At 40.3% G+C, this 15,477-nt stretch overlaps 1 protein-coding gene across 3 annotated transcripts in view; it reads right to left on the bottom strand.

Annotated features, from left to right (window-relative positions):
- Positions 1 to 11,078: 11,078 nt before the first annotated feature.
- The window catches only part of ZNF106 (zinc finger protein 106), a 72,242-nt gene continuing 67,843 nt past the window's right edge, over positions 11,079 to 15,477 (bottom strand). For all 3 annotated transcript variants that reach the window (XM_061611293.1, XM_061611295.1, XM_061611294.1), the window contains 3 exons: positions 14,113 to 14,184; positions 12,684 to 12,830; positions 11,079 to 11,567 (listed from right to left, as the gene is read on the bottom strand). In XM_061611293.1, coding sequence (XP_061467277.1) covers positions 11,511 to 11,567; positions 12,684 to 12,830; positions 14,113 to 14,184 — 276 coding nt within the window. In that variant the 3' untranslated portion in view covers positions 11,079 to 11,510. The remainder of the gene's footprint in view (positions 11,568 to 12,683; positions 12,831 to 14,112; positions 14,185 to 15,477) is intronic.

Here is a 15,477-nt window from a genome sequence, read left to right as displayed (position 1 = left end):
TAGTTTCAGATTAAAACAAATAAAACGAGACAATACAGAATCATCAGCTAAAAAAATTAGTCTACAACAATCAGTCATAATGTTAGGTACCATTTTTACGTAGGCTCTGAGCTAGAATTAGAAACTGGGCGACTGATTCAATGGTACGCTTGTCTATATCAGACAAGAGATGGTTCACTAACCACTTGGTGGGCCTGCCAGGAAAAGCTTCGATACATGGCGAAATAAATCTGGCCCGTACATCTTTATATAAGTCACAGGTAAGAAGAACATGAGCAATTGTTTCTACCTCCCCCTTCTTGCAGATACAGTCGTTTTTCATATGGAGTTCCTTGAAAGCGGCCCTCTAAGAGCGCCGAGGGGAGGCAGTTGAATCTAGCCCTGGCAAACAGATGACGAAAACTTGGTATGGTCAAATTGGCAAGATAGGCCATGGGTTTAGGGAATGGAGGGCTTAGGCCAAAATAGAAAGGGGAACAAGTTTTACGAGCACTGACCATTGAATATTGGAGGGCTATATCCTTGATACGCTGGCCAATAGTGTGATTAGCAGAGTCAAGATCCATAAAGGAAAGCAAATCCAGTGATAGGCCAAGTAACTTTACTTTCTCATTAAAATTTTTGGACCAAGAGCTGAGGTGAGCGTCTTTCCAAATTAAATTTAGGTAGCCTAAAGAATGGGTAGCATAAGCAGCTTTGGTCCAGAATCTGAAAGCATAAATCCAGGCAGAGCATTCAATGGAATTTAAGCCCGCTTCGAGGCGGAGGCCAGCTGCCGAGGCACATCGAGGCATTCTAAACATAGAGCGCAGGAAGATCAAAAGTATCGATTCCACTTTGGCATTAAAGCTAGAAACCCATAATGGAATACCATAGAGGAGTTGAGGGAGGATTTTAGCTTTAAAAGTCTGGAGAGCAGCCGGGATATACTGGCCGCCCTGGGTAGAAAAAAATCGAAGAATGGCCTTAGAGGTGTTACGGGCAGTTTGAACTGCAATTCGGATGTGTGTAGACCAGGAGAGTGTCGCACAGAACAAGATCCCCAGGTACCTGTACTGTTTGACTTGATCAATCTTTTGGCCATTTATTGCCCAAGAATGGATCACAGAGCGCTGAGAGAAAGCCATAATTTTTGACTTATTGAAATTGATGGTAAGGGAGTTTGTGTCACAATAAGTCATAAAAGCACGTAAGAGGCGTTTTAGGCCAATCTTCGAGAGGGACATTAATACAGTGTCATCTGCATAAAGCAGTAAAGGACACTTAGTATCGGCCAGTTTGGGAGGATGGAAGTTATCAGCAAGGCAGTATTTACTCAGATCGTTGATAAAAAGATTGAATAGGGTAGGGGCCAGTATGCATCCCTGACGTACTCCTTTTGTGGCAGAGATAGGATTTGTCAGACTACCATCCATGCCACATCGCACACGAAGTGTTGTGTGCTGATATAAACGGCTAATCAAGAACAAGAGTCTCTTATCAATCGATGTCTGGGATAATTTAGTCCATAGTAATTCTCTCGGGATGGAGTCAAAGGCAGTCTTCAGATCGATAAAGGCAACATATAAACCATTACCGAAAGAGCATCTATACTTCTCTGCCAGATGGTTCAATACTGCACAATGATCAATAGTAGATCTGCCCTTTCTAAAACCAGCCTGCTCTCGACCCAATATATCCTCTTCCTCTATCCAGGAGGTCAGTCTCACATTTAGAAGGTTAGCGTGAATCTTTCCCACCACTGACAGAAGGCTAATGGGTCTATAGTTGGTGGGGTCGTCCCTATCCCCTTTTTTATATACTGGGATAACAACCGCCTCAAGCCAAGCTTGGGGAAACTTGCCCGTTAGGTTAATCAAGGTGAAGAGGTTGGCCAGAACTGGGGCCCACCAGTCTATACGTGTTGTTATCAGTTCAGGAAGAATTGAATCAATCCCCGGGGCCTTACCAGTTTTTAAGGACTTAATCAATCTAACTGTCTCGGATTGTTCAATTGGGGGCCAAGCTGGCAATGCGCTTATGTCTATAATAGTTGGCATACATGAAGAGTATTCTGAGGAATTTGCAAACAAAGCGGAGAAATGGTGTTCCCATATAGCGGGCGGGATGTTACATTGGGAGTTAGAAGAAGAGCCCAAGGCACCTGTAACCAAGGACCAAAAGAGCTTGGAGTTATTATTTAAAGAGGCATTTATTAGAACCTTCCATCGCTCTTGAACATCTCGTCGTTTTTTGCTAGCAATCAGTAATTTATATTTCCTTTTAATAAGGTAATATTCCGATGGCAGTGTATTTACATTATCGTTTCTATATCTGATGTACACCCTTCTCAATTGGTTCTTAGCCTCATGACAATCCTTGTCAAACCAGCTAGAAGTTTTTGTCCTGAGTGTTCGAGAAGAAGGGGGTGGTGGCCTTAAGGCCGTCTTCAGGGCCGAGGTCAGAGTAGAATAGACACATAAGCCAGCCAAAATTTCACTAGCATCAACTAATCGGGACCTAAGATCCAAGCTCGAAGGAGAGTCTAAGAGGTTAGACACCTTCTCAGCGATCGCATCCGACCAAAAGACTCTCTTATAGGAGGAGTCAGGTGCCTGGACCTCATAATGAGGATTTATCTCTAGGTGGCCTAACTCAGGTATTCGCAGGGTTAAAGTTAAAGGTAAATGATCACTTTCAAATCTCACACCAACTGAAAAGTTGCAGATTAAATTAAAGAGAGATTGGGAAATGAGCACATAATCCACCACACTACTTCCGTGGCTAGAGATGTAGGTGAATTCTGCAGGATTGTCAACTTTTGTATGGCTATTAAGAATCGTCAAATTTAAACGGGCCACTAATTGAGTCAGGCAGGTTCCCGCATAATTCACCTTTAGATCCTTGGAAAAACTGTCAAACCTAGGAATAAAGTTGGCTGTATCTATTCCTCCCCATAGTTTGGATAAGAAAAGGGCATTGTTATTCAGGCCAATTCTGGCATTGAAATCTCCCATTACAATGGGATATGCCCTAGGGTATAGAGCTTCTAGTTCAACTACATATTTTTCCAGATTTTCCCAAGACGCTATTATACCACGTTTGTGAGGCGAGGGCGGGATATATACATTAATTACTAAAAGGGTGATAGTTCTAAATCCCGCAATCGCAATATTTCCGCATGGCGGAAGCTCTCTGATGTTCATATGTAGAGAAGTGGAAACCAGAATTGCTAAGCCTGCCTTGGGCCTGCCTTTCCCTTTAGGGGGCTCAGCAAATAACTCTAATACTGAAAAACCATTCACATAGATTTTTTTACAAGACCAGGTTTCCTGTATAAATATCACATCATGGGTACCCAAAAATTCCCTGAACCCAGGACAGTTTTGTTTAGATGTCCACCCCGCTATATTCCAAGTGAGGAAATTAATTTAGTCTATTTGGGAACCAGTCTGACCCCAAACCGATGATAGAGGTGCGCCATCCTCCCCTGACAAAGACCTGGCTGGGGGGCCATCTCTAAGCGGGGATTGTCAAACGCACTCTGAGATCTGGTTTAGCACACCATCTTTATCCAAAAATATGGCGCCAGACCTTATTTATTTATTTATTTATTTTATTATTACATTTTTAAACCGCCCTATAGCAACAAGCTCTCAGGGCGGTGTACCTTACCAGGGGCACACACGAGGACACCTTTGCAGTCCCTATTTTAGGGGGCCCCACCGGGACATGAGCCAGTTCCTCAGGACCAAGATATCTGGATCTATCCCAGTCCGAACCCGCCATTAACGGTTTATGCGGGGAGTTAAGGGAAGATATCTTAGGAGAAGCCTGTACCACACCATGGCTATTAGTTGGTTGGTGGTTGTGATCTCCTGAAGGCGAACGCATAAAATCTGTTGGTGGAGAGGAAATTTGAATTAAAGAGTTGATTGCGATCTGTTGGGTGGTCTTTCTCTTAAGAACAGATCCCACTTGAGTGCATTCCTGTGATGTGGGAGTCATTTCAACTTCAGGGGAAATGGCATGGGCAAGAGTGTCTCTTAACACCGTCAGTCGGTCAATGATCTCCTTCTGAGATCTTATAGGCAGGGAGTGGAACGAGTTTATAAGTTCCTTCTCTTCCCAGGTTGGGGCAAAGATTAGAGTAGAGGGTTGTGGCTGTTGAAGATGTGGATCCAAAAACATGGAATGGACTTCAATCAGAGGCTCGTCCTTGGGCTTAGGGCGGTATATAAATAAAATAAAATAAATAAATAAATAAAGTTCCTTAAATTTTCCTTTATATCACAGCTCGAGTTTTTACTAAAAAGTTGGATGGGCTTCTGGTTTGCAAATAACCTACTTAAAGGTAGCCCTGCACGATAAAAATTATCCTTCTCCGTATATAGCCGCATCAAGGACGTCCAGGACCCAAAAGTCACCACTACTCTGGCATTTTGATAATCATAAAATAGGTATTCAATGTCCATAATGTCTTCTATCAGGCCACATGCTGGGACGATGTTACTCATCACATCCTGTAAGTGTGCTTTGCGTTGGTAAAAAGGTATCATACCTTTTGGTTTTGGAAAGTTGGAAATCACTAATTTGCAACGGCTCAAAGACAGATTCCAGTTTTGCTGGGATATAGGAAGAGGGGAGTATCGCACCTCATCTTGCAGCAATAAGTCAGAGTCAAGGACATGTTGCCACGGATCTTGGATTTCATCGCTGGGAGGCATGCTCTCAGTTAAAGCATTTGGAGGTGTCTCAGAAGGTAGGGGGGTATAATTAGACCCAGTAAGTGGATGCGGTGGTATGCGAGGGAGATCTAGGTGTCCAGCAGTAGGGCAGTCCTTAGTGTTCTGGGAAGCTGACGTAGATAACCTGGACAGCTGGGTGGGAGTCCGTGGGGTTGCTTCCATTATTTTGAAAAGCTTTTTAAAATCCATTCCCTTGGAGCGGGTTGAAGTATTTTTCTTTTTCCCTTTAGACTTAAGATTTACAGTTTTCTTCTTCTGGGCCACCTCTACTCCCTTTGATTTCACAGGTTTGCGCTTGGAGCCCTTCTTTGTGTTTTTGGGAGCGAGGGTCTTCATTCGGAGAATAGGAGAGGTCTGAGTACCCATATGAGTTCCCAAGCACTCGTTGTGGGTTTCCCAAGTGGGAGATTTATGGAATTCGGCTATTATGACCAAGAGAGCATAACATTCCCATAAGAAGTTCTTGATTGAGTCGAGATCGTTAGCCAGCAGCTGTAAAGATGACTCCAATTTAAGGGGGTATACTTTATCCATCCCTTCCAGCTCCACTTGCCTTTGTAAAGAAGGTGTGATCCAGGGGCTTGTGAGATTATTAGGCTTGGATAGAGCGGGAGGTGTCAAAAAACCTTCAGAAATCTGGAGCGGATCAGGGGCAGAAACCCCCCATTCGGGCAAGGGAAGAGCATCCTCAATCTCACTTCCAGGAAGTGGGTCATGTGAAATGTGAATAGAGCAACACCCTGTCCCAGGTGTGTCGCTAGGCAAATCTACTTGAGGGATAAAGTGATTAATCTGGTTTTTATATTAATTCAATTTATTTGGAAACAAATATTTCAAAACCTGTTCATATAGTTTTCTTTGTATGCTGCAGTAAAATCTAAGCTGCATTATTCCTGTGGCCAGCATTATTTCTGTGGCCAAAGCTTTTCACTGTGAAAGATCATCCAGCAACAGGATAGATGAGTGCATGCAGTAGAGTAAATTTGCTTACATGGCTAGATGGATCAATGGCCATTGTGGTTGAGCCAATAATCTTGCAAAAGTTTGAGTTTGGTTCTAAGTCTGCAGAAAACAATGTATTTTTCTAGCCACATCTTTCTGGTTCAGGTTTAAATCCTATGTATTGGGAAACTGACTGATTGAACTGGATCTTGTTTCTCTTACAAGTAAGATCTATTGCAGACATCTGCATCTAGTTTAAGGGTGCTTCAAACAGGAATAGCTCATGTGGTGAGAAATTGTACAAGGATTTGATACTGCAACTACATGTGTTTGGAAGCCACCCTGTCTCCCTGTTAGAAAAATGGCTTGCGTGCAGCCCATTCATTGTTGACCAAAACACCTTAATGCATACATGAAAATTTTCTCTGGAGGTGCTGCGCTGAAATTAAGATTCATAATAAAATACTTCTGATAAAAGTTACTACATGCTATGGTCACAATGGTTTCTAGACTGTCACAATTAGAAACATTTTTACCGTGCCATCCAATAAATATTTCTGCTTATGTTCTGAGTTATTGTGATCTTTGGAGGTCAACTTTTGAGGTTTTTGATCAGCTAGGCTGCAGTGATCAAAAGCATTTCTGTGGTACAAGATGCTGAAAGATTCAAAATTGAAGAAACAACCCTTTCATTCAGCCCCAATGTTCAACAACCTTTCACAAACTTTTGATGGGAAAAAGGCAAAAAGCCAGGCAAGTTTTAGGCATTAAAAAGCTGTGCTCTTTAAAGGCTGTGATGCAAACCAAGACTGGGTGCAGTTAGAAGACCAAACTTCTTATTCCTGGATCAAGGAATGGGATACTCCTTGCTATGAACTTAATTCAGTCTTCACATACATTGTAAAATGTTAATATGCAGATGTTTAAGCCTCAGTCACTGACTCATTCAGGGGATGTCAACGTTGTTAGGGCACACACATCTGTCCTGGAGACATAAATTTTGATACAAGCACTGCCCAACAGTTATTAAAAAAGGGACAAAAAATTATTTCCCCCAAAGAACCATTTTAAAGTACTTCCACACAAGCACGTTATATGAAAAGTCTGATGGTGCTTCAATGACAAGGATCAGTTGTCCTGATAGACTTTTTTTTAAAAAAGATCAAAAGTGGTATTCAGTGCTAGTCCTACTCAGAGTAGATCCGTTAAAGTTAATACAATATGCATGACTAACTTAAGATTCATTAATTTAAATGGGTCTACTTGAAGTAGGGCTTAGTTGAATACAACCCCAAGTAATCTAATCCATTAATGTTGATGAAATGTTGCTGTTCTAATTAACATGTTCACAAGGAAACTCCATATTGGAGCAAGCAAGAAATTATGGTACTTAAAAGACTTTAAAAACTTAAAAATATCCTGCATTAATTCGGGAAGATGCTTGACAAACTAGATGTTGAATAACCACTTTTCTGCTCTTTCCATACACACAAATCCTACTAGCAAACTAATTAAAAATGAAATGGACTGCCTTCAAGTCGATTCCGACTTATGACAATCCTATGAATAGGGTTTTCATGGTAAGCGGTATTCAGAGATGGTTTACCATTGCCTCCCTCTGAGGCTGAGAGGCAGTGACTGGCCCAAGGTCACCCAGTGAGCTTCGTGGCTGTGTGGGGATTCGCACCCTGGTCTCCCAGGTCATAGTCCAACCACTACGCCTAATTAAAACACTTTAAAATAACAAGTGAGATAAAAAGAATCACGGTCACACTTATTTCTCTTGGTATAAAGTAAATTTATTTTCAGTTTTGTTTTACTTCACAGCTTTGTAGTAAAAAAAGAAAAGGAAATACCAAGGTTTTTTTTGCGAGAACAGCCACGCAGGACATCCAAATGAAACAAAAGTTGGGAAAGCTGCCAGTACATTTGTTATACTGTATATTACCTGTATAGATTTTCAACTGGTATTTTTTTCAGTCACACCAATCTGTTCTTGCCCTACAACTTATTGAGACATTCTGGTTGTGTTAAGATCATGGTACTGCACATGAAGGAAAATGAGAAATTCATACTTTTATCAGCTTATATGCTATGCGAAAAGCCATTCTGCCAGAATGGTAGAAATCTAGGAAGCCCAATATTTAGAGCAAGTTAGCTACTGGTTGCCTATTGCTGTCATACTGATTTGTAACTAAGTGAATGTGTGTGAGTTCTCAAATCATGGATCTAGAACTTGAATTTTTAAAAAACAATTCTAGTTCACATTTAGGATGAAACCCAGAGCTATTAAGTTGGGAGTTTTACTATTGAATTCAGCTGGGATGTAAACTGTAGCTTTTGTGTTTTGTTGTAACATTACAGAAGTCTTATCCTTCAAGCACGTGCATTTGTCTCAAGGGGCAAACAGAAGCTGTGGTAGCTGCTGACATTCAGTTGTATTTAACGGCACAAAAAGGTGCAAACAGCAGAATAACTGTGCAGTTCCCTGAAATATGATCCTCCTACAACACACAAACACATCCACTCAATAAGATAAATGGAATTTAAAAAACCCTATTGCGCTGGAATGTGCACTGGCATACAGTTCAAATTTACTTTATATGCAGTGCACTGCAGCTTACTCAGACATTAGCCTATGCATACATTAACACGTTTTCCACACAATTCAATAATTGTGAAGTGTACACAACTCTCTCTAACCGCTTCATTTCTATCTACTTCCTTTCAAAGACCAATTTCCCCCCAGAAATAATAACAGTTTTTATCTTTCAAAACTTTCAAGATAATTTCAACTTACTTGTGGAAAGATGCCAGAAACCCAGCACCTTCAAGAGCATGACAGTCTACAGAATACATCATCTTGATATACTCATTTCACAATTCTACAATCAGCAATTTATTTTTATCCTTTGTGTCTCGATGGTTTCTGGCAGAATCTAAAGCAACACACCCACATTTCCTGCTGAAGAGGTAGAAGTACAGAGAACAGAACCTCAAACCAAACAACCTCAAACATTCCAGAATGAAAAGGGAAAAAAATCTGAATGAAGGAACTGTGCAATTGTAGGGGAACTATCAATGCAATGATGTGACATGGTTTAGAACAGTTCTTCTCAGAGTCTCAAATAAAGGCAAACATATGGAACCAACCTTCATTAAGACATGACCACATCTTATTGCTGAACCAATATAAAAATGATCTGAGTCTTCCCCAACATGATGCTCTCCAGCTGTTTTAGACTACAGTCATCCCTGACCATTGGCCATGCTGGAGACCACCATGATGGAGAAGGCTGAACTAAGGCATCCCAAAATGGATTAAAGGAAAATCTGTCTTCACATCCATCTTAAACACACACACACCTCTGTCTATTAAAATAGAGAAGAACATAAGTAAATGGTGCAAGTTGTGTATCACTTGCAACACTGAAGTTAAAAAAAAGATTTTTTTTTGCAAACAAAGTCACCATCCTCTTCTAGTAAAGAATTCTCAAAGAAGAAACTCTGAGGAGGATGCAAAATTAAAATCCATTCACTCACTAATCCTCAAGACTAGTACAAACACTGCACTCCACATATTTCTTCTATACATTCCCTGGCTCTGCACCTTCATTACAATCACATTCAACTAAGGAAGATATAAAACCAATTTTTTTACACACACGCACACACAATTACATGCCCCCTGTCTATGGCCTGAAGCTCTGCAGCTTCTTGGTAAAGCACCAACAGTTTGCCCAAGATGCTGACTTCATTGTGTCCTTCTGCTTGTCTGAAAAAAGCTCTCAAAAATGTCAACAAAAGACAACACTAACCCAGAAACCTCCTGAAAATAGACCAGAGAAGAAAAAAGTCTCTAATGCAGGTTCCCACATCTCCATAGAAAGATTTCCCCCTCCACAACAATAGAACCCTAGCAGTAAATTATCTTCAAACCACAGTTTGGACATGCAGGAAGGTCAAAAGGGGGACACTCCATCTAGAGAGATTTGATGACTTTAAAAAGGAAGATTTCTTTGACTCCACTGTCAGCACAAGATCTTAAGATCATGAAAGTCAGATTTTTAGCTACAGGAAAAAGTTATCTTCCCTTGATAACTTTTTGATGAGTGAAAAAGACCAAGGCACAAAGTGCAATAAGACTATTGGAGAGTGGTCAAAGAGTCCTTAATATCTCCAAGTTCTTTGGCAAGTTGTCAAGCTGAAGAGCAACTTCTAAGCCTTAGGCCTGTTCTACATCTTCAACCAAGCTGGTGAGCACATTTCCCCTGTGGGAATATTACCTTTCAGTTTTAAAATGTTGATTACAAACACCTGCTTCTCTCTTAAGACATATACATCATCTGAAGTAATAAACAAATAAGTCAAGACCTATACCGCCAGACACTTCCAGACTGTTATTGAGATTCCCAGTTTTCCTTTGAAATGAGTCAGAAAAAGACTGAAACAAATGGTAACAAGAACACTGGCTGAGACTGAAACAAGCCACTTTATGAACCAAACTGGGAACTGCTGCATCAAAATCCCTCAAAAGCACTGACCGTGAGCACATTTCTTTTCCACCCACACATTCACTTCTTTGTATTGTAGGCATTGTCTTAAAATTGTATTAGTTTCTCAGGTTGTGACTTCCGTCTTGTTACACTAAATGGTGGCATAACATACCACGCAATACTCTCAGCTTCTGCTTCAGCTCCTTGGACTTTACAATTTTGTTTTATATCCAACACCATTCTCTCTTGCATGCTATCTTTCAGTTACAGACTATTCAGTATATTCATCTGAAATAAAACCAGATTATAGTAGGACAAGACGGCCAGCCAAAAGTTGCTTTTAAAACATAGGGTGCCTGTATGTCAGCTGGACAGAAAGAAGTGAGCAAGTCCAGTAAAGATGCAGGACTCCAGGACTCCAAAACCCAGCAATTAAAAAATATCAAAAAAGTCATCCATGTACAAAACAAGCTCTCAGAATCAGTGACATAGTACTATTATTGTGGCAAGAGAGCCCTGGATATAAACATACAGATAACAAGTGTTTAAAAGCTGAAATCATTATCTGCAGTGGTCTTTGTGCCAGCATGCCTAACAATATAAAAATTAGGAATAAGTTACAGTAAACGTGTGATATCCACCTAAGCCGTAAGAGTACACCCATTAAATTCAATGCACTTAAGCTACTTAACTCAACTGATTTTAACGAGTCTGCTCAAGAGAACTGAATATCACCCAATGTGTTCAGAAAACAGCCATTCTGCTATTTAGGCAAACCAGTATATTATCCATAACCACAGCCTCTTTTGGGACTAATACATACAAAGAGGCATAAGCATTATCGTACTGTAACTCTCTGTGCAGATGTGGCATTTAGAACTGAAATTAAGCCAGAATATCAATTTCAACAAAATATGAAATACAATTATTTAATGAAAGGAAATACAGAATGCCTAGGTGTTCTAATCTGGCAAGAAGTGTAAAATACCTGGGCAATCCTGCATACAAATTAAAAATAGATGGATAAACAGTGTATGTAGGCACCAACATGAGTACCAATAAAGGCTTAGATGTGCACAATTGACTGAACAGGTAATAGAATTTTTTTTGTTTCCTCTAACAATTGTTATTTAACATTTTTTGTCTTGTCTGAACGTTCCCTTCTCTACAGAGCTGCAAACAAAATGCTGTCTGTAGCAAAACAAGAAGAAAAAAGGCCCATGTCCTTTTTGCAGTCCGAATATAAACTGGAAGAAAAAGGAGAGAATGGGCAAGAGCTGGACAAGGCATGGAATACTTCCAGTATATAAAAAGGTACTTCCCAATGTGGGAGGCGACAAAAACTTCACGAGTCAATCTTGCTATCATCTCCTGCATGTTTTTCAATATGTTCCACAGCATCCTAGAGATAGAGTGAGAAAAAAAATTCACTAGAAAGACCTTTCTACTAACCTGTCCAAATTATACTTCTGTGCTCTTGTAAAGATTTAAGCATTCGTTTGTTCATCCTGATTTGAGGCAGCATTGTACATGTAGCATTACACAGCAGGAGCGGGGAACTTTAGCATAAATCAGGACTCAGCTTCCTTCTCCAGCTAGACTTACAAATGTGCAATTATCTTTATAAATTTGCCCCAACCTTGCTGTTCATATGGACCCCAGTCCTTTTTCCATAAATCAGGGTAGGCAACATTTTGGACTCAGGAGTGTAGTCATCCAGGATCTCAGAGGGTCTTAAACCCCTTACTTTTTTGGGAGCAAAATTCCAGCAGGGCCTCTCCAGCCATCCTACAAGCCAATCAGCATGAAAGGGGAGTGTGTTGACCACTGAGAAGAGACTTCTAAAATGCTTCCTTATCCTTTCCTGATTAGAGCCAATCGTAGTAAAAGGAGGCGAGTCATCCACTTAGAAGACTCTTTTCAGTAGCTAACACTCCCCCTTTTCATGTTTATTGGTTCCTAGGGATGTCTGTTGTTGCAAGAGAAAGCATTAATAAGGATCTGATTCTCAACCCAACAGCAAAAAAGTGGGAGGGGCATAGCTGTGACTATCATGAAGGGACCCTGCATTTCTGAACTTACCACTACACTACTGATTGGATTACAACTTCCGTCAGTTTCATGTGTATACTTTGATGAGCTCTGTGCATTTTAAAACTATCTAGTTTTCTAAAAAATGAGAAAGGTTGGCACGTATCTGAAAAGAATTCTTTGAGTCTCTAAGATTAAATCTGTAACAGAAAAACTCTCCCATTTTTGGATTCTTGGGATTTACCCGATTTTCTTTGATTAATTGCACTTAATGAAGGGTTTCCAAGATACAATGTGATCTTGCTGTATATTTTACAGAATTTATAGGAACATTATTTAAGCAACTGTATAAGTCTGTGAATGATGCATCCATTTTCTTCTGAAGGACACATTAGGGCTTTTATACTACTAGTCTATCATATCAATTGTACCCCAAATGTTCCCCCTCAATCTTTTTTTTAAAAATCCAGCTTCTTCTGCTACATACCTGCTTGGAACATTTCCGGGAGGTGAAGAAAGCATCACAATTCTTCCAGCGACACTTGAGTGTTTGAAAGTTTGGATTTGTGTGGTCATTTAACAAATGCTGTTTCAGGTGGTCCACAACTCCAAATATCAGTGAACATCCATGCCACTGGCAAGAGAAGTTTAAGACAGTCTTAGAGAGATGGAATGACAATGTGATAAATGCTCCAAAATATATTAGAATAATACATTTCTTAGGCCAACCAAAATGTCAAAAAACAGTGTGCTAACTTTTAAGCTTTTCAGAATTCTTCATCAGACGTGATGGTAAACAAAGTGAGGGTTGGGAAAAATAACTGGATGATGGTGGCATCAGTTTCTGCATTTGGTAACAGAATTTTTAAGATGATACATGGGAGGCAGTAGCAGACATTCAAATGGGGCTGTGTTAGGCTACCTTTACTTTTGGGGGAATTTAGACCACATAGAGCCTCATTTGAATGTCTGCAATTTTGTCACGACTCATAGATTCACTAGCAGCAGTTCCCTGCCCCTGCCCAGGGGTGGGGAACCTTTGGCCCTCAAGATGTTGCTGAACGACACTGCACAACTAGAGAAAATGTCTGCAGAGAGCTTTTAAGCTTGTTCAACTGAAGGCACCTGGAAACTCTCTTTGCAATTGGAAACCCTGATAAGCCAGGGTTCCAACTGGCATGGTTTCTATATGAACATGCTTAAAAACTCTCTATACGCTTTTGAGCTAATATCTCAAGAGCAGCTAGCACACAAAGGCAGGGCTTCCACATGTGCCTCTGCCCCAGTTAACCCTTCAGCTGAATACAGCTTGGGTTCTAAGCCATTCTGAATAAGACATCATGTTGGTGAAGTCAATACCTACTTGGGAGTGTCCTGGTGCCCACTGGAGAATCAATTTTCAGCAGCATCTCTGTGCCAAATGTGATAAGTCTTATTCTTTGTCTTACAGGCACCTTAAGTATACTATTATTAGTATGATCTGATCATTGTACATTTAGTGTGGCAGCATCAGGGTTATGGAACCCTCTTTTCTAATGAAATCAAGGTGGCATTCTCTGTAATGAATTTTAGGTGCCAACTAAACTTAAGACTTGGTTATTTCAGTAATGAATGAAAATGAATTGTTTACAACTTGCTTGCCAGATGACCCATTTTGTTTTTCTGTTTCTTTAACGTAGTTTGCTTTGATTCTATTTATGATTTATTTGGGTTTTAACTGAGATTTTGTATACCACATATAAATATTTTATATGAGTTTGGGATATAGAAATTATTATTATTACTGCTATTATTTCTATTTCTACTACTACTAAACATCATGCAGAAGCTGTTTGGTAAGGAAGATTGTTCCTCAGCTGCTTGGGTTGGTCTAAAGGGACTTCAGGTCTAAATAGTAAAAATGCTTTGTTCTTTACCCAACAGCGATAGTTTTGCATCAAATTCAGCCGCACAGCTTGGATACTACCATCGTAACAGCCAGTGTAGATCTGAAAAAGGCGGGGGGAGAAATGGATTTAAACAACAAAATAAAAGCTTTCAAGAAAAAATAATGTTGTAAATACATCAATCAAGGCTGCTAAATGTGTAATGTTACCCTGAGCTGAACATTCTTGATTTGCTTTACAGAGTTTACAAACCTCGGGGGGGGGGGGGACATATTTTTGGAATCATCACTCCTCTACAGAATCTGTACACATTGTTAAGATAAAAGAAATACGGCAAATACTGAGCAATGAAAAATCCCTTCAGTTTCAACAGTTATGAAACGTTAATACAGCTCTTTTATGTTTAGAAGTACCAGTTAGCCTAGTATTATCCTTTAAATATTTAGTATGAAATGAAAACGGCCCAAGAACAATAGTAAAATATTGATACAATATAGGTGTGGAACCCTTACAATGCACTTTGGATCATGAATTATGCAAAGTATCTCAGTTACAACTAAACAAAATTAATTCAGCAGCCTTCTAGAAGTAAACAAAATGTTTGCCAGCTCACACTTCTATCAGAACATGGATATTAGACTGAAATCATGGAATCAAATTACAAACTATCAGAAGAGTGGGACTTTGGTATTTACCGTGAATGTTCTGTCTAGTTTGATGTGCAGAGGTATCCAAGATGGGTTTATCTCTGCCCACTTGTTCAGAAAAGGTGGGGATCATATGACTTACTTTTTCTTATTCAGTCCTCTCTGTGGAAGCTCATCCAAGGCAAGAAAGAACTGGGGAGGAGTCTCCACGGAGAGGAGATAGTAAGAAAAATTGAGTCATGTGATCCCAGCCTTCTGAAAGCGAGTGGGAGGAGATAACCCACCTTGGATACTCCTGCACACCAAAACAGAGAAGCTGAAAGAGCTTGTGACAATGGGATCCAGGCTAGGGCAGGCACTGAAGGCTAGTTGCACAATCAAACAAAGGGGAGGACAGACATAGTTCAGGGGAGTCAGTAACTGTATACTCCCAGCTCCCCTGCCTGTATTGTAAGGGTCAAGGATCCTTACAAGGGTAAGACAAAGGGTTTTACTCATGCTGCTGCAAGAGCATCACAGAGCCTAGCTGGGAGAGGTGGTAGCAAGCAGACTCTTCTTTCTTATTCCCTAGCATTTCCAGTTAAAATGATTGTGTAGATATGGAAAGACTGCTGTCTCAGACAGCATCACTGCCAGTCAGAGGAGACAGTATGGAGTTAGATGGTCAAATAATCTGCTCTGGAATAAGGCAGGGCAGCTTCCTATGCTCCCCAAAACAGCTACAGGTGTGCCCCTATCTGTATATCCC

Source organism: Rhineura floridana, chromosome 2 (genome assembly GCF_030035675.1).
Source record: "Rhineura floridana isolate rRhiFlo1 chromosome 2, rRhiFlo1.hap2, whole genome shotgun sequence".
NCBI classification, from domain to species: Eukaryota; Metazoa; Chordata; class Lepidosauria; order Squamata; family Rhineuridae; genus Rhineura; species Rhineura floridana.
Note: the sequence above shows the minus strand (reverse complement) of the source record. Positions and strands in the feature narration are given on the sequence as shown.